The sequence below is a fragment of the Pan paniscus genome, chromosome 8 (genome assembly GCF_029289425.2).
Source record: "Pan paniscus chromosome 8, NHGRI_mPanPan1-v2.0_pri, whole genome shotgun sequence".
NCBI lineage: Eukaryota > Metazoa > Chordata > Mammalia > Primates > Hominidae > Pan > Pan paniscus.
This window is the reverse complement of record NC_073257.2, coordinates 55,852,098-55,879,422: the sequence shown is the minus strand read 5'-3', so window position 1 is coordinate 55,879,422 and position 27,325 is coordinate 55,852,098. Positions and strand designations below refer to the sequence as shown.

At 38.2% G+C, this 27,325-nt stretch overlaps 2 protein-coding genes across 10 annotated transcripts in view; both read right to left on the bottom strand.

The window, feature by feature from the left end:
* CSGALNACT2 (chondroitin sulfate N-acetylgalactosaminyltransferase 2) overlaps positions 1-27,325 on the bottom strand; it is a 47,952-nt gene that overhangs the window by 20,048 nt on the left and 579 nt on the right. For 4 of the 9 annotated variants that reach the window (XR_004664612.3, XR_004664613.3, XM_034930366.4 and 1 more), the window contains exons 2-5: positions 10,875-11,788; positions 7,760-7,976; positions 6,092-6,193; positions 2,643-2,821 (exon numbers count right to left, since the gene is read on the bottom strand). Coding sequence is in view for 6 of the 9 variants with exons in the window: in XM_034930366.4 (XP_034786257.1) it covers positions 2,643-2,821; positions 6,092-6,193; positions 7,760-7,976; positions 10,875-11,535 (1,159 nt within the window). In the remaining 3 variants the exon portion in view is untranslated. Of the gene's footprint in view, positions 1-2,642; positions 2,822-4,326; positions 4,488-6,091; positions 6,194-7,759; positions 7,977-10,874; positions 11,789-27,325 lie in introns of those variants that run through there. The other 5 variants (XR_008619917.2, XM_034930368.3, XM_034930369.3 and 2 more) reach the window with 3 other exon arrangements.
* The window catches only part of RET (ret proto-oncogene), a 76,566-nt gene continuing 61,774 nt past the window's right edge, over positions 12,534-27,325 (bottom strand). Inside the window, exon 21 of the mRNA XM_034930365.4 lies at positions 12,534-16,934. The gene's annotated coding sequence lies outside the window, so the exon portion shown is untranslated. The remainder of the gene's footprint in view (positions 16,935-27,325) is intronic.

Genomic DNA, 27,325 nt, shown 5'->3' with positions numbered 1-27,325 from the left:
GTAATAAATGTAGATTAACCTCTGATAATCACTATGAAACTTAGAAACGTCTGTTAAATCCACCTGTCAAAAATGAATCATTAGAAAGAGTAAATTCAAAGAATACTGTACAATGAATAGATATGCACAGAATGATGAAAATATAGAATAGATCTGAACCAAAATCTGGAAAAGTCAGGAAGACAAGGGTTAAAATTACCTGATATAATAGCCCTTGGAGAAGACCTTGTCATCAGCATTCAAACTGACTGATCTAAAAGGACCATAAAGGCTAACTAGCCCATCTCCCCTCAGGAGAGGGAACCCTTGCTATGGCTGGCTTCAATCAGATATGATCACATGAAGTGTTCAGTGATTGTCAGGAAGTGTGGGAGTAACATGGCAACCTTTTTATTACAAGATCTCTAGCAGATGCTCATTCTACCTTTGTTCAAATACATTTAGGGATGGGGAGTTCAATTTTCCAGAGGCAAATCTGTTTCTGGATATAAAATATTTCTTTTAAACTAAGCAAATACGTCTCCTTCAACTTTCACATTTTGCATTTCATGCTGTAAAATAAACCTAACCTTCATTTATTCATTAGGTTCTCAAAGAGTTCCTGAAAACTATCTCTAACCTAATTAATAAGAAGGCAATCATTTGCATATGAATAGTTCTACATAAAAAAAACCCCATTTGCTATTAGATTCTTTAAAACATTTTTATTTTTATTTTTTAAGACGGAGTCTTGCTCTGTCACCCAGGCTGGCGATCTCAGCTCATTGCAACCTCCGTCTCCCAGGTTCAAGCAATTCTTCTGCCTCAGCCTCGCAAGTAGCTGGGATTACAGGAACAAGCCACCACGCCTGGCTAATTTTTAGTAGAGATGGGGTTTCACCATGTTGGCCAGGCTGGTATCGAACTCCTGACTGAGGTGATCCGCCTGCCTCGGCCTCCCAAAGTGCTGGGATTACAGGCATGAACCACCACGCCCAGCCTCTTTAATACTTTTAATTCTTTTAAATGAGCTAAAAAGCATTCAGCCACCATGCCTGGCCAAAAATTTTATTTTTAAAGACTAGGACTCACTATGTTGCCCAGGCTGGTCTTGAACTCCTGCACTCAAGTGCTCCTCCTGTCTCAGACTCCCAAGGTGCTGGGATTAAGGTGTGAGCTACTGTGCTCAGCAGCACCCCCCCACCCCAATGTTTTTCTAATTGACTAATAAAAATGGTGTACAACATGATGTTTTGCTACATTCATACACTATGAAATGACTAAATCAAGCTAATAACCATATCCATCACCTCCATAATTAACCTTTTTTTTTTTGGTGGTAAGAACATTTTTTAATGCTACTACTGACTTAGCAATTTGTAAGTATACAATACACTGTTATTAACTATAGTCACCATGTTTGTATAACAGATTTCCTCAACTTACTCATCCTGTTGAGATTCTTTAATACTTTTTTTTTTTTGAGACAGAACGTCGCCCTGTCGCCCAGGCTGCAGTGCAGTGGCGCAATCTCAGCTCACTGCAAGCTCCGCCTCCTGGGCTCACGCCATTCTCCTGCCTCAGTCTCCTGAGGAGCTAGGACTACAGGCACCCACCACCATGACCAGATAATTTTTTTTGTATTTTTAGTAGAGACGGGGTTTCACTGTGTTAGCCAGGATGGTCTCCATCTCTTGACCTCGTGATCCGCCCGCCTTGGCCTCCCAAAGTGCTGGGATTACAGGCATGAGCCACCACCCCCAGCCTCTTTAATACTTTTAATTCTTTTAAATGAACTAAAAAGCATTTAAAATTTGATTTCAAAAAATGTCATCTGCTCATTAATTTTTTTTTTTTTTTTTTTGAGATGGAGTCTCACTCTGTCACCAGGCTGGAGTGCAGTGGCATGATCTTGGCTTACTGCAACCTTTGCCTCCCAGGTTCAAGCAATTCTTCTGCCTCAGCCACCCGAGTAGCTAGGACTACAGGCGTACGCCACCATGCCCAGCTAATTTTTGTATTTTTAGTAGAGACGGGATTTCACCATGTTGGCCAGGATGGTCTCAATCTCTTGACCTCATGATCCACCCGCCTCAGCCTCCCAAAGTACTGAGATTATAGGCGTGAGCCCCTGCACCTGGCTATCTCATTAATTTTCAAAAAATATCTACAACTTAAAGCAAAGTATAGTAAATCACCCCAAAATGCAGTCTGGAGACCAAGCACTATCTGCATCTAGACTTCCATGTGAGTGTGTGTGCACACATGCATGGGGGTATTTTTGCATGTGCGGACGCTATATGCCCAAAGCTGAGTGCTTCAGACTCTCACACACATCTCCATACCATCTGCTTAGCTCTTTTTCTGACCTGCACTGCTCCCGCCTCATCAATTTGTAGATACCCTGTTCCTCTGCATTTCCATATTTGGCTTCAAATGTAGTCACTGGAAGTTGGACCCAAGAGAACAAAGGATATGAATTTCAAAGGGTCAAATTTTCAATTTCCTATTTAGTATTCCAGTTAAATTATGCCTAATATAACTTAAAAAAATACTGGGGTTTAACTAAAACTTTTCCCTCAAAATCACTTGATTCAAACTATAGGACATGCTGACAACGTTCTAAATTCTATAGTCAGCTCATCTACCAACATTTTACGCACCTGGCTCAGCATTTAACCGGCAGCTGTTAAGGAATTCGGCTGAGAAATAGATATCAACATCACAGAAAAACATCAAGACCTCTCCCTTGTCCCAAGCTCGGGCACCCACATTTAGTCCTCGTCCACGATTAAATTCTTCATTCAATGAGACCAAGGTGTAATTGTGAAAATTAGACTCACTATGAGGAAAGCACACACAACAAATGATAAGTCCCACTTAAAGTTACCAATTTTCTTCCTTCAACACAGCTTACAAAATATGTTTTACACTTCAAATATTTGATTATATTGGTTCTACATTCACAAAGGGAAAGAAAATCCCAGCTTCATGTGTATGATTATCATCAGGGAGAGATATTCACCAAATGCCCAATTTGAGGCACAAGTTGGTGGTATGAGGCTCCAAAAGTGTTAAAGTGGCCACTGACCTTTGGAATCTTAAACACCTTTTGGGGAGTTGAAAAATACACAAATGGAAAAATAGCTGTAATGTCTGTTAATAATGCATTCTAAATGGATAACACACACAAAGATCACTCTCCTCTTGCATCCGTTAGGTCTTTGCACACATGTCGCCTTATCAGAGGGATCCTCCCTAATACTACTTGAGAAGCAGCTGCCACCTCCCACTCCTTCATCTCCATCCTCTTCCTCAGCTGTTTTCCTTTATATTGCTAGACATATTTGTTCCAGTGTCTCTCCCACTCTGTGGGAGCAGGGATTTTGTTTTGTTCATTACTATGGACGCAGTGTCCCCTGATAGAGTAGGAGTTCAATAAATATTTGCTGAATGAATGAATGAACAGCAGTTCTGAAAAATACATCGCTCATGTCTGGAGTAGTTAGAGAAGATGTTAGAAGTGGAACGTGAGTTATGCCTTGGTTAAAATGTTGAATTCAGTGGTGAGTGTAAAGGTCATTCAAAATAATTATTCTCAAAGGCAAAGAGGTAAGAATGTAGAAAGCATTTTAGAGAAAAGGGATCAGACAAATCAGATTGGTAGAAAAGGACCCTAAAATGGGAACAGTGAGATAAGGGTCAACGGAATCTTAAAATGGGAACAATGAGAGAAGGGTCAGAGTGAAGAGTACCTCCCATGCAAGGTTAAAGAAATTGGTCAGTATCCTAAAGGCAAAGAGAATCAGCAGGACTTTTCTGCTAGGGCAGTGGTTCTCACAGTGAGGCCCCCAAACCCGCAGCATCAGCTTCCTGTGTTAACATGTTAGAGAAGCAAACTCTCAGACTACACCCAGACCCACTGAATCAGATGCTAGGGCTGGAGAGAAGCCTCTACATTTTCACAAGTCCTCCTGGTGACGCTGGCACTGAAGCTGGAGAATCACTCACTGCACTAGGGTGCAGCCTAATCAAAAAAGTAACATTTTAGGAGGATTACACTTACAACAGTACAGAATGGGTAATGGAGAGATGGAACAAAGGCTCAAATAGTGCATGGAGTGGACTCCAAGTGCTCTGAATGCCTAGGACTCTTTTCCCCGTCTTAAGGAATATAAATCTCTCCTCTGTTGGGGGAAAACTGCCCATTGCCACCCCACATACTCAGCATCAAGTGGAGGCACTGATCACAGAATACCCCTCACTCTCTGCCCACCCCAACCACAGTAATTTCCTAGGGGTGGAGACCAGGCTTAAGCTGGGCCAGTCCCAATACCCCCACCCCACCTGGCCATAGTGATTGGCTCAAGAGTGGGCAAAATGTCCTTCCCTGGGATTTTCTCAACTGGAGCTGGGAGAAAGCTCTTTCCTCTCTGATGGCAAAGCTGAGAAGATGTGAGCCCAGAGCCGCCAACAGTCATATCCCTCACCATGTGGAAGAAGCCAATCTGCAACAGGAGAATGAAGTCAACATGCAGAGAAAAACAGACAAGGAGACGAGAATTTTGATGGTATTCAAGTCTCTGGTTCCAATCCCTGAGAAACCAGAGTTGTTTTGATTTTCTTCCCCAAATTTGGTTGTAACAATCCCTTTATTTCTGGGAGGTATCCGAGATTCTTCAATACTGCTCCTATTTTCCTCAAGCAAGCTCAAGGTAGGTTTACACCATTTGCCACAGAAGTGTCTTGACAATACTTCAGTATTACCAGTGTGAGCTTGTGGCACTTAGTAGGTGATCTAAAAACACTAAGGAGGGACAGGAAGGGAAGAAATGGAGGGAGGGGGAACCAGGGTTAGGGTGGTGGCAGTAGCAAGGAAGAGATAGAGAAGAGGTCCTGTGAATTAAGTAGGAACTAACTAATTAGAGGTAACTGGAGGCAAAGAATAAGTAAAAGACTGTGGCTCTCAGAAGTCATGCCCAGATGGTGAAAATGGTTTTACTCTGAACTGAAGGAGGGCCATCAGGAGGAGGAGCTGGTGTACGGAAGGGGAAGACAGTGAATTGTGTCTATATACATCAAGGCTCTGAGAATCCCTGCAGGTCAGGGACTCAGATTCACTCATCTATGCCCACTCTTCTTCCAACTACCCCAGTCAAACTCCCAAGCAGTGTACCTGGAACACAGTAGGTAGGACTCAATGAATGTTAGTTGAATGATTTGAGAAGAATGGCTGATCAAATCTGGGCTCTTGGCAAATGGCCACAACTGGCAGAAAGGTAAAGAAGCAAGTAAAGGATGTAGAGCTGGTGTGGTTAGAGATGATAATCAACCTAATAGTTTACATTACATCATACTTACATTTACAAAATAGTTACATTTTACAAACACAAGAAGAACATTTTAAGACAGAAATACTGGTTAGGTTGTCAAAGGTAAAAAAGCAATGAAAAAGAATAACAGAAAAGAATCTGGCAGTTAAGTCGTTATCTTTGGGCCCATGATTTAGAAAGAAAAAGGCTGAGAGGCTAAAGAATTAATAATTAAGTACTAAGGGATTACTAATTCATCCATTCAAACCTCTGAGCATCTACTATGTGCCAGGTACTATATGACTTGCTTAGCTATGAACTACTGTCTCGTGATGTTGAGCTGTGAAAGGACAGAAACATAACAGTAGCGGCTGGGCACTTCAGAGTTGAGTGGGAGTTTCTTAAGGATATGGGAGACCTCAACATTGTTAGCAGGGGGAGAAGAAGGAGCCTGAGGAAATGGAAGGAAAGAAAGGTGACAAAAAAGAGACAAATTCAGAAGATGATTATGTCAAAGTGAAGGAATTAGATTTTAAAAAAAGGAAAGCAGCAGCAAATACACAGAAGGTGAGTGGGCCACAGAGAGAGCATCATGCCAGGCTGCTTGCTAAGCAGTGAAGGGAAGTTGAGTCATGTAGGATTGCATGTGAAATGAGGAACTTATCATCACCACCACCGCCCACATGCTCAGCCAATTTTTAAATAATAGTTACTAAAAATTATTAACTCATTACATATCTGAAATTCTCTTTTAGCAATGTTATATATCAAGGCCTTCACTGCAGATGTGGTTCACCAACCTTGTGACAGATTCTAGGATAGACTTGACTTTAGACAGTCCTTCTTTACCAAAATACACCACTGTGAGATGAATCTTCTTGTCTTGATGAATACAAACATCCCTAACAGAAGTGAAAAATAAAAGTTTATTCAAGAAAACATGAGGCACTATTCATTAAGAAAGCAACCACATGAAGCATTAACAAGAAAATGAGGCATTACTGACACAGTAGTAAACATAAATGTGGCAATACTGATGAATTATGGAAGGCACAAGGTCTATGCCTGAATGAGTGCACCCCTTGGAGGGCCATGGAAGCAGTCTGTCATTGCTGCCATTATTTCAAAACATTTTTTGAACTTTTGCTTTTGGATTGCTTTCAGAAGCAAATCACAAGCTATTCAAGGAAATAAACTCAACTGGTTCAGAACCACATAAATAAATACTGACCTTTTGGATTAAGAGTTATTTTGTCTTCAGACTGGCTAATTCCAAAAATTGTAACTATCATTAAGGAATAAATATTTGCCATGACTGAGATTACTTACTGTAAATAATAATGTGGCCTTTGAAAGTAATTCCAAGAAAGGCAATAAAAAAATGCTTTAGGAAATCGGATCTCAAGTGAGCTATTTGGAACAGTAAATCTCACTTGGAAGTATGACTGCCAGACATTCAGCTGCAGACCAGTTTTAATTAACCTTTTAAATCCAACAATTTCAATATGAGAATAAAGACTAGGATCACAAAGCATTAAACCAGTATATCAAAGTATCTAAAACATTAAAAATATTAAAGTATTAGAAACATGGAAACTGTTAAATCAAAAAGCAGCATTTTCCACAAATAGTTTTCATAATGTGTAGATAATTATTTAACACTTCAGCATTTTAAAATATCCAAATTTGATAACATAAAAAAACTTTACAAATTCTCTGCTTTGCAAGCTGAAATAACTTTCTCCAATTTTTAGTTTAATGTTTGTATGTCTAAATGTATTTCAATTAAAAAACTCAAATCATTCTCAAGGGGATTTTCTTGTGAGACACAAGTATTCTGTATCTTAATTGGGGTGGTGGTTCGTGAGTGTATACGTTTGTCAAAAGACATTAAATTCCAGCCTGGACAACATGGCAAGACCTTCTCTCTACAAAGAATAAAAAAGATGGCATGCACCTGTGGTCCCAGCTACTTGGGAGGTTGAGGCAGGAGGATCACTTGAGCCCAGGAGGTTGAGGCTGCAGTGAACTGTGCTCACTCCACTGCATTCTAGCCTGGGTGACAGAGTGAGACCCTGTCTCAAAAAATAAAAATAAAAATAAAAAAAGAGTCATGATACCTATATCCTTAAAATATGTGGATTTTACTGCATGTAAATTATTCCTTAGTAAAGTTGATTTTTTAAAAATTCAACTTGTCTTAAAATGAATTCAAAACAATTATCAAGGCCATCAAATTTAGTTTCTAATAGGTGTCACTCTTAATTTATTTCATAGTTCAAATTGTCTATAACACAATATACTACACATGCTTTAAAAAAAGAGAGAATATAAAAAAATAAAGTTCCCCTAAAGCCTGTAAAATTATTCTAAGTAATTATAATCGGTGAAGATAAATTAAGGAAATCTGAGTAAAATGTGATTTTTTTTAGGAGAATGTAGCTTAATCATTAAGCCCTGACAGTTACCTGAAGTTCTGCATAAATTGTACAAATGCTTCAGTTCTTTCAGCAAGTGGCACAATGATATTAATAATTGATCTAGTGATGTCAATCATCTCACTCTTCACTTTCATGAGAGGTCCAAAAGGGCGGAAGAGGGTCACATGTCTATATTCCGTAAGGTCTGCTTTCTTAAAAAAGAGTTCATACTGCGTGCCCTTATCTCTCTCAGTGCGATAATAACCTAAAGGAAAGAGTTAGGAACAAAGACGTCTCCATGTCAAAGTTTACAAATTCAATGGGAAGACAGATTTTACTCACTTAAACATAAAGGGTATTAAACTAGACCTGCAGGATTTTTACCTATTTGTGAAAATACTTATCCCCACTGCACAGTAACAATTACTCGCTTAAAAAAAAAGGTTAAAAAAAAAGTTCACTGTTCTGTTATTTTATTCAATCTATAAAATATACTACAAATGACAATTGTTCCTTTTTACATATGACTTTTTAAAAATACTAGGGCCTATCAATATGGTAATCATGATAAATAAAGAAATTACTTCTAGCAATATTAAAATCTAGACCCAAGAGCCAAAATTTCTATTGGTTTAGGTCAACTAAAAGAAATCGAGTGCCTTCGTGTCAGTTATGTGATACAAAGAGTGCCACATGGTCTCAATTTTGAGGACAGGGCCAGTCTAGTGAAGGAGACAGAAAAATAGACAAATAATAACAATATAGTGCTATGTGATATATATATATCTGTATATATATATATGTGTGTGTATACATACATACATATAAAATCACTGACTAGAGTGAAGTCAAAGAAAAATTGGTACAGATTTAAACACAGTGATTTGAGATGCCTTTGAGAGAAAAGCATGCGCATCTACGAGGCAATCTGATTTTTTTTTTTTTTTTAGACAGAGTCTCACTCTGTCACCAGGCTGGAGTGCAGTGGTGCAATCTTGGCTCACTGCAACCTCCACCTCCCGGGTTCAAGCAATTCTTCTGCCTCAGCCTCCCAAGTAGCTGGGACTACAGGCGTGTGTCACCACGCCCAGCTAATTTTTGTATTTTTAGTAGAGACGGGGTTTCACTATGTTGGCCAGGATGGTCTTGATCTCTTGACCTCATAATCTGCCCACCTCGGCCTCCCAAAGTGCTGGGATTACAGGAGTGAGCCACTGCGCCCAGTGGCAATCTGATTTTTAAGTATGGTGCTCAGGAGAGAGAAGAAGGTTAGACCTACAGATGTGTGAGTCACTCAGTAAATATCTGGGTATAAAATGGTGAATAAAATAGACTTGGTCCCAACCCTCCTGAGGCTTACACTTTAGTAGGAAGCACAAACCAGGAAATGGGCAACGCCACATACTGTGACAAGCAGTATGAATGTACAGGTGACAAGAGCACACAGAAGTACTGCTGTCTTAGACTTGAGGTTGCAGATGACTTCTCAGAAGAAGTGATATCTGAGCTAAAGTTTAGAAGAGGGATAGGAATTAGTTGTCATTACTAATTATTAGTAATTATTCTCCCTGCAGTGGGCAGACAGTGGCACAGTAGAGGAAAAGTGAGGAACAGAGTATGTTCCATTTAGAGAAAAATCCTGAAGTATCAGAATCCAAGGAGAGTTATAAGACAAAAGCAGGAGCTGCAGAATATAAAACTGGCACAGCTCCCTTTCTTTTTAGGTAGAGCTGATGTGAGGACATTTTACGCATGTTACTTAGTTATCTTATTTCCTCCGCAGCTTCCAATTCTGCCATAAGCTACAAACATACAGGGAGAAGACAAAAAGCTGAGCTTGCAGAAAAATCAGAAGAGTTTTGAGAAAAATAATCCATCAAAAATGGCAGGAAGTGACAGCAGAAAAAAGAGGAGGCCACAAGGAAAGGCAGCTGCAATGCCACTGCAAAGCATAATGCCCTCCCTGATGGCCTCCAAAGGCCTCAGTGTATTATAATAATGCTACAGTGCAGCAAGTGATGGCCATGATGATTTGGAGTCAAAAAGTCTACATGTGCTATACGAGGGGTCCCTAACCCCCAGGCCACAGACCGCTACTGGTCCGTGGCCTGTTGGGAACTAGGCGGCACAGCAAGAGGTGAGTGATGGGAGCCTGGCAAGCATTACCGCCTGAGCTCCGCCTCCTGTCGGATCAGTGGCTGCACTGGATTCTCAAAGTAGAGCAAACTCTGTTGTGAACTGCACATGCAAGGAATCTACACTGCACGCTCTTTATGAGAATCTAACTAATGCCAGATGATCTGAGGTGGAACAGTTTCATCCTAAAACCATCCTCACCATCCCATGGAAAAACTGTCACCCATGAAACCAGTCCCTGGTGCCAAAAAGGCTGGGGACCACTGTGATAACACAGTTTATATAATCAAGCAAAGAGAACTTTCAAGAAACATTTATTTTTAAAATGGTTTAAGTCAGCAATTAAATGTCTAGCAGTGAGTGTAAAGGAGATGGGTAGGGGTCTAGAATTATTACTGTTAATATCAATCAATAAGTATCTTAAATTTTATAGCAGTGTTCTTCAACCTCTGAGTCATATCCCATCTTGATACATAAAAATTCCATACCCTTTCTGAAATATGTATTAGGAAAACAGGTATTTCCTTACTTTTCCAAATGCCAAATGTGCTTTTTAAACTATGTATAACCCCTTGTTCAGACATGAGCTTCTCCTTCCTCCAATACGAAAAATAGCTAAGAGTCTACTAATTTTTTCTTTCCTTTATCAAATGGTTTTCAAGTTTTGAGTTTTAGTTTACACATTTTTAAAAACATAAAAAAGAACACCAAGATCAGGTAAGTGAGGAATATAAATCATACACATGCAACAAGAGCTGTTTTATTCTATTTCCCTAGTCCTTATTCTCCATTTTTATTATGATCTCATACCTTTTTCCAGAAGGCCACTTAAAATTCTTGGTGCAATGAAGTGCAAAAACTTTAAGTGTTTTAATACTGTGGATAATGACTGACTTATATTACTAGCATTTGTCTACAATACAATACTAGCATTTGTCTACAATACAATACTACAATACAATACCAGCATACAATACTAGCATTTGTCTTACTAACATAATATTGACCAACATATTTTTCACATTACCTTCTACGAAGTCATTTTCATTAAATATCAGTTTCTCTCCAAGGGGACCCTCCTCATCTTCTTGTTCATCATCTTCATCAGGATTATTAATGACCTCCAAGCCCGCTTCAATAACTTCCACCAATTCATCTCGTTTGTCTTTTCTAACTGGCTTTTCTTCAGGATGGCGAGTGAGACCCATTTCCAATTGAAATACTTTCATTAAGGTAAAACTTTCAAAGGGAATGACCCCATACTCACTGGGTAGTTTGGCCCCTATGCTAACTTCAGCTTTGTCAATTTGGGAATGAAGAAACTCTAAAAGATCACTAGGTGCTTGCTCTTTGTTGCTCTGATAGCCTATGCCATTAGCCCCTACATTCCTTCTTTCTTGCAGTGACCTCATCTTCTCACTCATTTCTTGTAATTCTTGTTTTAGTTGGGCAATTTGGCGTTTCAGACTGGTTGCCCTGGTCTGATAATGTTCTTCTTGTTCCTGTAGGAGGGCTTGATAATACTCTTTACCATAATTTTCCCCAACAACACCAGGAAGAGATGCATTTCCATCAGTCTGGGGGGCACATTCCAGGAGGTACATAAATAATACCAAACTGCAGAGCAAAGCAAGGCCCAACAGCAACCAGTGGGTCCGGGTGTGAAGAATCAGTCCTCTTCTAGGCATTCTTATTAATGTGTATTTGCCTAACAAAATAAGCTCTTTGTGTGTTCATACCTTTAGTAAAAAGTTATCAAAAATTAAAAACAAAATCAGAATTTCCATAAAATAATTCTGCTGTAGCTTTAAGTTTTTCTTTCTTCAGCAGTCATGACTACTTGCAGAAATGGGAAATTATGTATACTTTCTGTATTGTTACCATGATATCCAGAATAAAGCAATCGGATATATAAAATCCATTATATTGGTAGTGATTTTTCTGAAAGACACAGATCAGAATCAATCAGAATTTTGTTCCCTTAAGGATATCAAATTTGTTTGTGGCTTCAGTAAACTTAGCTACGTGACTACTACATGCAGAGAACTATGAGAGGTACTAATATAATTTAGAATATTCAGTAAATACTAGGAGAATTTTTTTTTTTTTTTTTTTGAGATGGAGTCTCACTCTGTCACCCAGGCTGGAACGCAGTGGCACAATCTTGGCTTACTGCAACCTCTGCCTCCTGGGTTCAAGTGATCCTTCCATCTCAGCTTCCTGAGTAGCTGGGACTACAGGCATCTGCCTACCACTCCCAGCTAATTTTTGTATTTTTAGTAGAGACAAGGTTTCACCATGTTAGCCAGGCTGGTCCTGACCTCAGGTGATCTGCCCGTCTTGGCCTCCCAAAGTGCTGGGATTACAGGTGTGAGCCACTGAGCCTGGCCTGGGAGAATTTTTTAAAATACCTTAAAAAACAATAAATTATGTATAATACTTTTAACTAGTATGTCTACACAGCTATAACTTGAATCAAAGAAACATTAAAATTACGTCAGCATAGTCTGTATTACATATATTCTACTGTTCTCTAATTATTTGAAAATTATATTGCCTATAACTCTTTATTAACATAGTATTTCAATTACCACACCATTTCCCAACTAAAGCTTATGACCATTTGGGAACTGAGTTTATAGAAACTGTTTCTGTTACAGTAATAACGGTTTACTGGAGAGAGAGATTTTCTTCCAGTTTATTCAACTCAAGCATTCTACCTCATTAATTTCTACAGCTCAGCTCAGCCAATCTAGGAGACTTAAAATTAAGTGGGGGAAAGAACAACTTCAAAAGCTCACAGACATCTGAAAAACACATTAAGAAAACATTTTTATATCCAATGTCCTCCAGTAGATTATTTGCACATTAGATCACATAATTCTTTCCACTGTATTATGCATCAACAGATTTCTTACAAGTCTAGAAAGGTTTGGAGTCTATATAAAGAAAAAACATGAAGAATTTAATCATCCTTATCAGCAGAGAAAAAAATTCAAAAACCATTTATACATTTATAAAATTACATGCTATCGTTCATGCCACAACCAGTTGTGCGAACTCTTCCATGTCTTTAATGATTCTTAACTCTAAAAATAGAGGTTTAACTTAGGACAAGGGAGGCAAGGAGGCCTCCACTGCAAAGAGAACTTCCATTGTAACAAAGTGCTTGTTGAGAAGGATAATGTGATATGACAGCAGGTTTTTAACAGTAATGGTTTTCTCACTGCAGCAAAACCTGGAAGATCACTACAGGTTATCAGTCCTAGCCACTTTTTTAATGAGTAGAAAAACCTGGATGCTTTCTGTGGCAAATGCTGCAATGCGTATTTTTTTTTTTTTTTTGGTAACATGCCTGTATAAAACATAGGACAGAAGAAAACTTCTTATGGCCAATATACCACAAATAATGGTCTTAACTCTCCTTAGTCATTTATTATTTTAGTAAACGAAATGATAACCAAGTATCTTGAAAAATTTAATTCACTACAAGGGAGTCCTTTTTTTTTTTTTTTTTTTTTTTTTTTTTGAGACAGAGTCTCGCTCTGTCACCCAGGCTGCAGTGCAGTGGCGCGATCTTGGCTCGCTGCAAGCTCCGCCTCCTGGGTTCGCGCTATTCTCCTGCCTCAGCCTCCCGAGTAGCTGGGACTACAAGCGCCGGCCACCACGCCGGGCTAATTTTTGTATTTTTAGTAGAGACGGGGTTTCACCGTGGTCTCATCTCCTGACCTCGTGATCCGCCCGCCTCGGCCTCCCAGAGTGCTGGGATTAGCCACCGCGCCTGGCCAAGGGAGTCTTTTACTATTACAGCATCTCTCTTACTGATTATAAATCTTGTTTGAGTGATGTAGAAAAAAACAGAAAAAAATAGTTGGCTTTAAGAAATACCATCTAATCAAAAAATAAGAATACAAAACTAGTATTATTTCCAGGACTTAACCATACCTCAAAACCATAATCCCTAGCATAAGAAAACACTTGAATTTCATTATTTAAAAGATAAACCTAGCGGTATCTGTTTTAACTATTACTAGCCCATTTATTAGGAAAAAGAACTGAAAATGTGGAGACATAATCTTGTATAATAAAGATATACATACTTTAATTAATAAAGATATACATACTTAAGCATGTTATACTCAAAACTGAAGTGAAACTGGGTAACAGAACTACCACTATCTTTTATTAATATGGTACCTCATATGTTTTCTTTATATACACAATGTATTTTAGACTATGAGCTATAACTCAGACAATAGGTCACTACTGAAGGTTTACTTTTCAATAAAATAGAATGGAAATTATCAGTGGCAGTGTTAAAGCTAAGGTCATTTTTCTTCCTCTTCCCTTTAAGGGAAATACAGGTTTTGAGATATCCTACTTAATATTACAGTTGAATATTTTCCAATAAAATGAAAGGATACTGTAATTACTTCAGAATGTAAATGTTAGTTGCATAATTCTGTGGTTATTAAAAATGAAAGATTTCAATTAAAATCTTATTTGCCTAGTTCCCGAAAGAAACTCTTTGGCCATAATCTAGAAGATTACATTATAGCTGTTCTATCATATAAATATATTAAGAATATTATAGAAAACATTTTTCTGTTGTTACATCTTGATTGTCATCATTCTATGAAATGTGTTTGTATCATGAATACGGTTCATTCACAGCCCAGAGTTAATCCCAACAAGCCTTCTCAGCACAAATGCAGATAGTTAAGTGTTTTGAGGAGAGAAAAGGATAATGTGAAGATGGGAAAATAAGCTGTTAAAGGTATGTAATATGAAGCCAAAGATCTCAGGATTGAAAGAAACCTTACAAGCCATCAATTCTAACTCTCTAAAACTGCTTAAAAAACTGACTTCCTTTTACAACCAAGATGAAGTAATGGGCCAGATTTACTCTCAGATTTGCTCTCTTTGGTTGTCTTGAAACAACCAAAAACAAACAAACAACTTTTCCTGCCAACAAACCCAAAATATGAAACAATGATTTTCAAGATATTTAACATCAGGTAACAAAGGACAGTGATCCCCAGAGAAACAAGAAACAAGTGGTTGCCAGCTTACTGCCTTAGTTTCTGAGCCACACAAGGAGGGGAACCTAAGCAGAGCCCAGCAGATTCCCTGAGTTCATGGGATGCAGCTCATAGTCTGAAGAGACCAAGGTATCTAGGATTAAAGCATATAGTACCAGAGTGGATACAGCTGCACACAGAGAGAACTCCAGAAATCTGAATAGGATATCCCATGGGTATTTGGCAGAGCACTGATAAGTAAAGGCTTATGAGGCAACTAACGGGCTAAGGAAAGGACCACACACAAAATTAGAGGACACAGAACCCAGCATTCATACAGGGCCAGGATTAGTGCATGTTCCCAACAGACAGACTGGAAAACCTCAAAATTCCCAGGGCACTCCGTAGAGCACTCAAAAAAATCTTGTCTCAGTAGTGGGAAATAATTAGCTCTAGACTAAACATGGCACTAATCCTGCCAATACATCTTAAAAGCAAGACTTGAAAGGATCACATTATTTCCAAGTAATAGCACAACAAGCCTTAAGAATATTTATAAGAATACAGAAATATCCAGTACTCAACAAAATAAAATTCACAATATCTGGCATCTCAACAAAAATTACCAGGTATAAAAAAATATGATCCATAATGAAAAAAATCAACAATTAAAACTGACCAATGATTAGAACTGACAGATGTGGGAATCTGCAGAAAAAGGACACCAAAACAGCTATCATAACTGTATTTTTAAAATGATGTTTATGTTCAAAAATTTAAGTAGAGGTATGAATGACATAAAAGAGATCCAAGTTAAACTTCAGGAGATGAAAATTTCAGTGTCTGAGATGAAAAATACACTGAATGGGATTAATGGCAGATTAGATATTTTAGAAGAAAATATTAGTAAACTAGAGATGTAGCAACAGAAACTATGCAACATACAGAAAGAAAAAAGAATCAAAAATATAAACAAAGCATTAATAAGCTCTGTGACAACTTCAAACAGCCTAATATACATGTAACTGGAGTCCCCCAAAGAAGGGGGAAGGAGTCAGGAGAAATACTTAAACAAATAAGGCTGAAAATGTCCCAAATTTGATGGAAACTATAAACACACATAAGAAGCTCAACCAATCCCAAATAGCCATAAAGAAAATTATAGCAAGGTACATGATAATCAAATTGCTCAAATCCAATGTAAAGAGAAAATCTTTAAACTGGCCACATGAAAAATGCACATCACATACAAGGAACAAAAGATAATAATGACAGATTACTCTTTGAAAACTGAAAGTAATTAGACAGTGGAACAATGATCTTTAAAGAACTAAAAAGAAAAATATGCCAGCCTACAATTCTATACCCAGAAAAATTATCTTTGAAAAAGGCAAAATACTTTCTCTACATAAAAAGCTAAAGGAATTCATCACCATCATACCTGTACTGTAAGTCTTTTAGGCAGAGGAACATAATACCAGAAAGGAATATGGATTTATACAAAGCAATGAAAAACATCATTAATGTTAACGACATTGGTAACTAAGATTTTTGCTCATTATTATCTAAATCTCTTCAAAAGATAACTGAATAAAATGGACAAAATCCTAGAAAGATAGAAACTAACAAAACTGATTTAAGAAGAAATACCAGATATGAATAGACTTATATGACAAAAGATTGAATTAATAATAATAAAAAAACTACCCACAATGAAAAGTCCAGGCCAAGAGGCTTCACTGGTGGAATGTACAAACATTTATTTATTATTACTATTATTTTTTTGAGACAGAGTTTCGCTCTTGTTGCCCAGGCTGGAGTGCAATGGCGCGATCTCAGCTCACCGCAACCTCCGCCTCCCACGTTCAAGGGATTCTCCTGCCTCAGCTTGCCGAGTAGCTGGGATTACAGGCATGCACCACCACGCCTGGCTAATTCTGTATTTTTAGTAGAGATGGGGTTTCTCCATGTTGGTCAGGCTGGTCTTGAACTCTCGACCTCAGGTGATCCACCCGCCTCAGCCTCGAAAAGTGCTGGGATCACAGGCGTGAGCTACCACGCCCAGCCTAGCAAACATTTAAATAAGAATTATTATTATTAAATAAGAATTATCTTCACAGACTCTTCCAAAAAATAGAAGAGGAAGCATTCTATAAGGTCAGTATCATCCTGCTACCAAATCCAGACATTAAAAGAAAACCATAGGCCAATATCCTATATGAATATAAATACAAAAATCCTCAACAAAATACTAGCAAAACGAACCCAGCAATATATAAGAGGAATCATACATCATGGCCAAATAAGATTTATCCCAGGACTGCAAGGTTGGTTTAACATCTGAAAATCAATTAATGCAATATACCATATCAATAGAAGACAAAATTCACTTGATCATCTCAACAGACATGGAAAAAGCATTTGACAAAATCCAACACCATTTCCTAATAAAAACCATTCAATAGGGGCTGGGTGCGGTGGCTCACACCTGTAATTCCAGCACTTTGGAAGGCCGAGGTGGGCGGATCCCACGAGGTCAGGAGATAGAGACCATCCTGGCTAGCACAATGAAACCCCGCCTCTACTAAAAATACAAAAAATTAGCCGGGTGTGGTGGTGGCATGCACCTGCAGTCCCAGCTACTCAGGAGGCTGAGTTAGGAGAATCACATGGACCTGGGAAGCGAAGGTTGCAGTGAGCCGAGATCACGCCACTGCACTGCAGCCTGGGCGACAAAGGGAGACTCCATCTCAAAAAACCAAACCAAACCAAACCAAATACCATTCAATAAACTAGAAGACACCTTCCTAATCTAAGAAAAGGGACCTACAAAAAACCCATAGCTAACATTGTATTTAATGATGAAAGACTGCATGCCTTCCCCCAAGATCAGGAATAAGACAAGGATGTCTGTTCTTGTCACTTCTATTTATATTGTACTAGAGGAGGTTGTAGCCAAGGCAATTAGGCAAGAAAATGAAATAAAAGGCATCCAGATTGAAAAGGAAGAAGTAAAACTATCTTTATTTGCAGATGATATGATCTGTATGCAGAAAATCCTAAGGAATTCACTAAAAATCTATTATAACTAATAAATGAGTTCAGCCAGTTGTAGGATACAATATCGATATACAAAAATCAATTGTATTTCTCTACATTAGCAACAAGCAATCTGAAAATGAAATTAAAAAAACAATCCTGTATACAATATGGCATCAAAAAGAATAAAATAGGAATAATGTTAACAAAAGAACTGCAAGACTTGTATTCATAGAAACTACAAAACATTGTTGGAAGAAAGTTAAGATTTAAATAAACAGAAAGACACCACACTCATGATTGGAAGGCTTAATATTGCTAAAATGGTAATATTCCCCAATTAATGTACAGACTAAACACAATCCTCTTCAAGAATCCCAGTGGACTTCTTGCAGAAATTGGCAAGCTGATCTTAAAATTTATACAAATTCAAGAAACCCAGAATAACCCAAATAATATTGAACAAGAAAAATGAAATTGGAGGAAAACACTTCCCAATTCCAAAAATTACTACAGAGCCCCAGGTAATTAAGACAATGTGGTATGGCATAAAAATAGACATATAGTCAATGGAATGGAACTTAAAGCCCAAAAATAAATCGTCACATTTATGGTTAGTTGATTTTCAACAAGAGTAGCAAGGCAGTTCAATCGGAGAAAGAATAGTTTTTTCAATAAATAGTACTGGGACAACTGGATATTTACAGGCAAAAGAATGAAACTAGACTCCTACTTCACACCACATTCAAAAATTATCTCAAAATGGGTCAAATATCTGAATGTAAGAGTCAAAACTAGAAAACTGTTAGAACAAAACCTATGTATAAATATTTGTGACCTTGGATCAGGCAACAGCTTCTTAGATATGACACCAAAGACAAAACAAATATTAACTGGACCTCATCAAAATAAAAAAACTTGTGTTGCAAAGGACATCATCAAGAAAGTGAAGAAATAACCCATACAATTAGAGAACATTTGTAAATCATTTGTCTGTCTTACTTTAAAAAGAAAAAAAAAAAAAAGATAACTCGACAAGCTAACTCGACAAGCAAAAGATCTGAACAGACATTTCTCTAAAGAAGATATATAAATGGCCTATATAAATACATGAAAAGATGCTCAACACCATTAGCCAAAAAGGAAATGCAAATCAAAAGCACAATTAGATACCACTCCACATCCACTAGCATGTAATTCAAGGTGAATCATAGACCTAAATGGAAAAAAACCAAAAGCAAGCATAGGATAAAATCTTTGTCACTCTGAGTTAGGCAAAGATTTCTTAGATATGATATTCAATAGCATAAATGATAAATTGAATTTCATCAAAATTAGCAATCTGTGCTCTTTCAAAGACATTGTTAAGAGAATGAGAAGACAAGTGATGGACCTGGAGAAAATATGGGCAAAGCATGCGTCTTATAAAGGACTTGTACCAAGAATATATTTTAAAATGATCAAAATGAAATAATAACAAACACAACTCAATTAAAATGTGGGGAAAGGCCTGAACCCTTCAAATAAACACTTGAAAAAGATGCTCAACATTGTTAGTCATTAGGGAAATGCAAATCAAACCATAATAAGACACAGAAAGGCTAAAAATAGAATGGCTAACATTAAAAAGAATGACCATACCAAGTGTTGTTAACGTGGAAGGACTAGAACTTTCATACACTGCTGATGGGAATATAAAATAGTTTTGTTAATAAGTTATGAACTTAACAAGTTAGATTATTTTCTTATTAAAAAAAAAAGACAGGATCTTGCTCTGTTACCAGAGCTGTAGCGCAGTGCCTCTATCATATTATAGCTCAATGCAGCCTAACTCCTGGGCTCAAGTGATCCTCCTGCCTCAGCTTCCCGAGTATCTGGGGCTACAAGTGGGAGCCACTACACCTGGTGGGATGGCTAATATTGAGTGTCAACTTGACTGAACTGAAGGATACAAAGTATTGTTCATGGGTGTGTCTGTGAGGGTGTTGCCAAAGGAAATTAACATTTGAGTCAGTGGACTGGGAGGGGTAGACCCACACTCAATCTGGTTGGGCACCATCTAATCAGCTGCCAGCGGGGGTAGAATAAAGGAGGCAGGAGAAGATGGAAGGGCTGACTTGCTGAGTCTTATGGACTTCATCTTTCTCCCATGCTGGATGCTTCCTGCCCTAGAACATCAGACTCCAAGTTCTTTAGCTTTTGGACTCTTGGACTTACACCAGTGGTTTTCCAGGGGCTCTTGGGCCTTTGGCTGCACAGACTGAAGGCTGCACTGTTAGCTTCCCTACTTTTGGGACTCGGACTGATCCACCACTGGCTTCCTTGCTCCTCAACTTGCTGATGACCTACCATGGGACGTCACCTTGTGATGGTGTGAGTCAATTCTCCTTAATAAACTCCCTTTCATATATACATATATCCTCTTAGTTCTGTCCCTCTAGAGAACCCTGACTAATACACTTGGCTAATTAAAAAAATATATTTTTTTAGAGAGAGAGTCTTGCTATGTAGTCCAGGCCAAGTTTCTTAATAAGTGAGTAAGCCTACTCATGTGATCCAGCCATTCCATTCCTAGATATTTACCTAAAAGAAATGAAAGCACATATTCATACTATTAAAATAAGATGGAGACCAGGTCTGTAAATCCCCTGGACAAAGCCAGTTAAGCCATTAAAACAACCTTGACCTTGCAAATATAAGCAATAGAAGCAAAACTTAATTTGGGCTGTTTGCAAATGTAAACTTTGGTTATTTTTTGTCTGTGCTTATATTAAAGAAAAATCAGGCTGGGCATGGTGGCTCATGCCTGTAAGCACCTTGGGAGGTTGAAGCAGGAGGATCACTTGAGGCCAGAATTTGAGATCAGCCTGGGCAATATAGCTAGCGAGACCTTGCCTCTATAAGAAATTAAAAAATTAGCCAGGCGTGGCGGTGCATGTCTGTAGTTCATGTTGTCCTGGTTACTTGAGAGGCTGAGGTGGGAGGATCACTTGAGCCCAGGAGTTCAAAGCTGCAGTGAGCTACGATCGCACCAAAGCACTCTAGCCCTGTCTCTTAAAAAAAAAAAAAAAGAAACAAACAAACTTAGGCTACGCCAATTAGAAGCCATCAACTAACTTACATAACTAGGGACTTTCCAATAGGATGGACTAAACAAGGCAACGATATAAATATAATTAATCAAATATTTTCTTTGCCTTGCTTCCTTGTTCATCCTATAGAAGTCTTCCGCTTGCATTCCTTTGGTGGAGTCCCAAATCACTTTTGATTTGTTGCTGTCTGATTCATGAATTGCTGTTTGCTCAGACAAAACTCTTTAAAATTTTATTCTGCCTCAGTTTATACTTTAACAATACCAAAACCTGTACACAAATGTTCATAGCAGCTTCTATGTGTAGAGCCCAAAACCAGAAACAACCCAGGGTCCACCAACAGGTGAATGGACAAACTGTAGTAAAACAGATACACAATGGAACACTGCTTAGCAATAAAAAGGAATAAACTCTGACACATGCTTCACCATGGATAAATATCAACAATTACTCTGAGTAATAGGAGCCAGGCAACAGAAGTACTTACTATATGATTCTATTTATATAAAATTTTAGAAAATGCAAGGTAATTTGTAGTTAACTGAAAGTAAATCAGTCAATGATTGCCTGTGGGAGGTGGTACCAGGAAGGAATTATAAAAAGGGATGAAAAAACTTTTGGGAGTAATGGATTTGCTCATTACTTTGGTTGCAGTGATGATTTCACAGGTGTATACATATGTTAAAACTTATCAAATTGCACACTTTAAATATGTGTGGTTTATTTTATGTCAATTATACCTCAATGAAGCTGTTTAAAAAATAAAGCCAAGTCAGATTCAGTAGTAGTGCCAAAAAGGCATTTGTAAAACAACAACAAAAAAAACCCCTCCAGTTTGTTTACTGAAGTATAAAGATTTGTTGATTATGAATTTGCATTTAAAAAACAAAACTAAGCCCCTCATCTCCCCAAAAATAGAGTACTACATATTTACATATTCCTTTAAAGGTCTTACCATATCTTTTCTCCTTGCCTTGTGACTTGGAGACAACAGAAGTGTTAAAGATAGTTAATGCTATAGCACTGGTCCCTTACATAATAATAAGACCCTTAAGGAATTTTTACTCAATCTTGATTATACACAATTTTTGGTACTATGAACACAAATGTTATGCATCATTTCCAGGACATGTACATTGCATGCAGTATGTCAAGCTAACTTGGAAGACTAATCTACTGCCCTCTGAAAGATATAATCCATTTGAGTGTATTATAAAACATATTCTGTATAATCTTCCTAAATTTTCTGCACAGAACAATTTCTCATTAAGGTTTTCAAAAACTAAATTTATAATTTTGAGTTCATTTTTTACAAAGCAAAAACAAAGCCACACAATTATTTGGAAAACATAACCAGTCAGAAAACTAAAGCATTATGAAGTGTAAATATCTAGGAAGGAGGAGATCAGAACGTTTCATTTCTTGATAAGTTCTTGATTACTTGATAAGTATTACAGTGATGCATGGGTTGTCAACATGTTATTGAATAAGTGGTCTGTAAGTACCGATCATCTGAAAGCAGCACTTTTTCAACAAATACTTGATTACCTACTGTGTGTCAGGCACTGTGCTGAGTACCAAGGACAAGTAATATCAAATGGATGCTTTTAACAGCGTGTTTCTGGAGAAAACTATAATCATGGTACCTGGATTTCAGCAAGACAAAGGAGAAAAATGTGCCAAACTGTGGCACAGCAAAAACCAGTTAAAGAGTCAAGTGTAACAGCTACTTAATAGCTATGTAATCTTGGGCATAACACTTCACCTCTCAGGGCCTCCTCTCAAAAATGAGGCAGTTTTGCCTGAACAGTCAATGTTCCTTCCAAGATATTATGATTCCTTTATTATGATTCCACACACACACACACACACACACATTTTTGGAGAGCAAACTTGATTTAAATGCACAGGCCGTTTAATCCAGCAATTCACAATTCCACTTTCCTGATTCTATACTACAGAGGTATCCATACTACTATATAAAGTCACACACATAGGATGTTTATCAGTGTTACACGTAACAGCAAAATAAAATTATAAGCAACTTAATGTTCATCAATAGAGGAAAGGTTAAATTAACTGAAGACATTTATACAACAGAATATTTTAAAGGAATTAGGTACATCTTTATGTGCTGATGTAGACAATACCTACAAAATGGTGTTACCATGTTGCAAATATTTTTTCTCAGTTTGTCTTGTCCACAATAGGCTTGGGAGCCAGATGGCCTGAATTCAAAGATCTGCAACATGGTTTTCTACTCTTCATTACAGACAAATTCCATAATATATGTAAACTTCAGTTTCCTCCTCTGTTAAGTGGGAATAATTACAGAACCTACCTTAGAGTATAATTATAACACTTATTCAAGTAAAACATGACAAGCATAAGTGCTCAGTAAGTGTTAGATATTATTTCCTATTAAGCAAAGTTTTGTTGGTGGTGGTGGTGGTGGTAATAGACTCAAATCTATCAATCTTTTCCTATTTCTTGATTTTAGCTTCCCTACCTGAAGTAATCCTAATAAAAGTAATTTTTCCCTCAAATAGATAGCTAATTCTTGCCACTTACCATGCAATCCATGCTCGTCACTAGTTTGAAATGCCATCTTTATCATTAGCAAAATTCCTATATATGCATAAGTCCATTTCTGACCTCTAAACCAGGAATCAGCAAATATTTTAGGTCAGACAGTAAATGTCACAACCAGTTGATTCTGCCTTTGCAGCACAAAAGCAGTCACAGACGATATGTAAGTGAATGAGTATAGTTGTGTTCCAAGGGACACTGAAATTTGAACTTCATATAATTTTCATGGGTCATGAAGCATTATTTTCTTTTTCTCCCCAAAGCATTAGAAAGTATAGGGCTGGGCACGGTGGCTCACGCGTGTAATCCCAGCACTTTGGGAGGCTGAGGCAGGCAGATCACGAGGTCAGGAGTTCAAGACCAGCCTGAGGAACACGGTGAAACCCCGTCGCTACTAAAAATTAGCCGGGCATGGTGGCATGCACCTGTAATCCCAGCTACTCAGGAAGCTGAGGCAGGAGAATCACTTGAACCCAGGAAACAGAGGTTGCAGTGAGCCAAGATCACGCCACTGCACTCCAGCCTGGGCAACAGAGTGAGACTCTGTCTCAAAAATAAATAAATAAATAAACAAATAAATAAATACAAAATAAAAAAAATAAAAAGTGTAAAAGCCAGTCTTAGATCACAGGCTATACTAAAACAGGCAGCCAGCCATACTGGCAACCCCTGCTTTAACTTCTAAAAAATTTTTACACTTTAAAAATTTCACAAAATAAATACATGTGATAAAAAGGTTAAACAACATATAAGGGCACACAACCCCAATCCCTTCTGTGAGCTGGTAGGGAAGAAGAGTGGGGAACAGTCAGCAAACCTAACACATCTTTCCATAAGCTCTCAGAAAAGGCATACTTCTTGTTCGTCTCCACTGTACAGACAAAGAAACAGACCAGAGAGGGAAGGGTTGATCTATATTTGCCAGTCCTTTGTCCTCTGATACTTATTTCTCCCTGGCTCAGGCTGCCCAAGACTGTGCCTGGACACTCCTACCTTAGGGATCTCTGTTATCTCTGTGGTTATTTCTTCTTTTCCTATTTCTAATGCCTCCTGGAACTCCTATTAGATGTATATTGACTCTTCTAGATCTACTTTGCATGTCATGGCTAGTCTTTCCCACTTTTTTTTTTTTTTTTTTTTTTTTGAGACAGTTTCACTGTCAGCCAGGCTGAAGTGCAGTGGCAGCCTCCACTACCTGAACAGCTGGGACGACAGGTGTGCACTACCATACTGCTAATTTTAAAAATGATTTGTGGCCAGGTGCGGTGGCTCACGCCTGTAATCCCAACACTTTGGGAGGCTGAGGCAGGTGGATCATGAGGTCAGGAGATCAAGACTATCCTGGCTAACATGGTGAAACCCCGTCTCTACTAAAAATACAAAAATTAGCCGGGCATGGTGGCGGGCGCCTGTAGTCCCAGCTACTTGGGAGGCTGAGGCAGGAGAATGGCGTGAACCTGGGAGGTGGAGCTCGCAGTAAGCCGAGATGGCGCCACTGCACTCCAGCCTGGGCAACAGAGCCAGACTCCATCTCAAAAAAAAAAAATTATTTGTAGAGACAGGGTCTCATTATGTTGCCTAGGCTCTCAAACTCCTGGAATCCAGAGATCCTCGGCCTTCCAAAGTGTTGGAATTACAGGCATGAGCCACCACACCTGGCCCTTTCCTACTTTCCATGTTTAAATATTCAAGAATCAATTGCTTTTTTTCATGGCAGCCTGTATGTGTTCAGTAGGCATAATACCTTAACAAATTTGAAGATACTAATACTTACTTTAAAGCTTTCTTTTGTCTTACATTAGCTCCACTGCTTCAGTGCCTAGTTCTGTATTTGTTTGGTCTGAAGCTTCTCTTAGATGCTACCGATTTCCCACAAATGTTTAGTGATTTTTGTTGTGTGTTCACATTATAAATGTGCTAGTAGTATCTCAGTCCATATGAAAATCACTGTACTCCTGCTGTGAATTCACATTTGTAACTAGCCCTATAATTCAATTTTACACTTATACCTAGTGCTTGTGTAGCATGACAATAACAATGTAAGTTCTTTGACTTGCAGTCCCATGATTCTTCAATCCACTTTCAGTCATATCCTTTTGGTATTTCATTTCCTCTAAAAAACCACTAACTTGAGTAATACAGTTCTTAAGTAAATGTTATGCTAAACTTCAGAGTCAGATCCTCACCAGCTCTAACAGACTTGTCTAACAGTTAAACAAACAATGACAGTCCGACAGAAGACAGCCATAAATGTGCAATTCAAAGGGTAAATAATAACATGGTAATGAATGAATCACTTACGTCTTGAACTCATAATAGTTATGCTTTTTTTAAACCAACCTTGAATGTTATATTAGTTAAAATAACAAATTCTATTACATTAAAAAAAAGATGACTCCATGTTGGTTAAATTTTCTGCCTTTGGTTGGTAATGGTATGGTTGGTAATGACTCCATGTTGGTAATTTTCTGCTTATGCCATGACTCAGTCATTCTATAGCTGACAGAAATGCATACAGATGCTCACCAAGACATTTAATTTACAAGAATGTCCACAGTACTCTTTTTTTTTTTTTTTTCTTTTTGAGACCGAGTCAGGCTCTGTCGTCCAGGCTGGAGTGCAGTGGCACGATCTCGGCTCACTGCAACCTCCACCTCCCGCCTCAGCCTCCCAAGTAGCTGGGCTTACAGGCGCCCGCCACCACGCCTGGCTAATTTTTGTATTTTTAGTAGAGATGCGGTTTCACCATGTTTGCCAGGCTGGTCTCGAACTCCTGACCAAGTGATCCACCTGCCTCGGCCTCCCCAAGCGCTGGGATAAAAGGCCTGAGCCACCACGCCAGGCCCACAGTATTCTTAATATCCAAAACACATCATATACAAAAATTGGGAACATAAATGTCCATCAACTGAAGAGTAGTCACATATTATTCAATAGACTATTACACAGTAATAATACAATACCATGAAATAGCATGGGTGTGTCCCACAAACAATATGCTGAGAATACTATGTGATTCCATTAACATGAAGCTCAAAACACAGAAATCTAAAAGCAGATAAGAGAAGTTAGAATACAGATGGGAAAACAAGGATATAACTGACATGGAAGAAGCACAGGAAAACAGGATGATGGAAATGTTCTATGGTTATAATTTGATATATCTGGTGGTTCCACAGGGTAATAAGTATGTAAAAATTCATTGAACTGTACAATTAAGATTCGTGCTCTTATTGATTTCATATGTATTTTATGCCTCGACAAAAACAGAGAAAAATGCAGCTTCTAAACTGGTTGGAAGTGTGTTTATTTAGGCCAAAATCCTCTGAGCCACAAATACTGGAAATCCAACATCTTTTTTCATTCTTTTAGTTACATGACAACTTTAAACAAATGGTACAAGAACAATAATACAAAACGAACGCTAACATTCAGTCCTAAAATACTTGGCTTCTTACTTCCAAGATCGAAGCTACTATTTTAATACAACATTCAAAAAACAACATTAATTACCAGACATGAAGGCCCTGCTCCCGCGAGCCTTGAATGACGGTGAAACGTCACGACATCCCACATCTATCTCAAAAGCACGCTAGAAAATGCCTCCAAGTTTAACAAGCCAAGGACTCAGGAAGAGAAGCTTCAGATGTATAATCAAACTATCATACCGCCAATACCATCATCACAAACAGAAGTATCACTGTCGTGCTTCCTGCGTTGCTCAAGGGTAGAGTCAT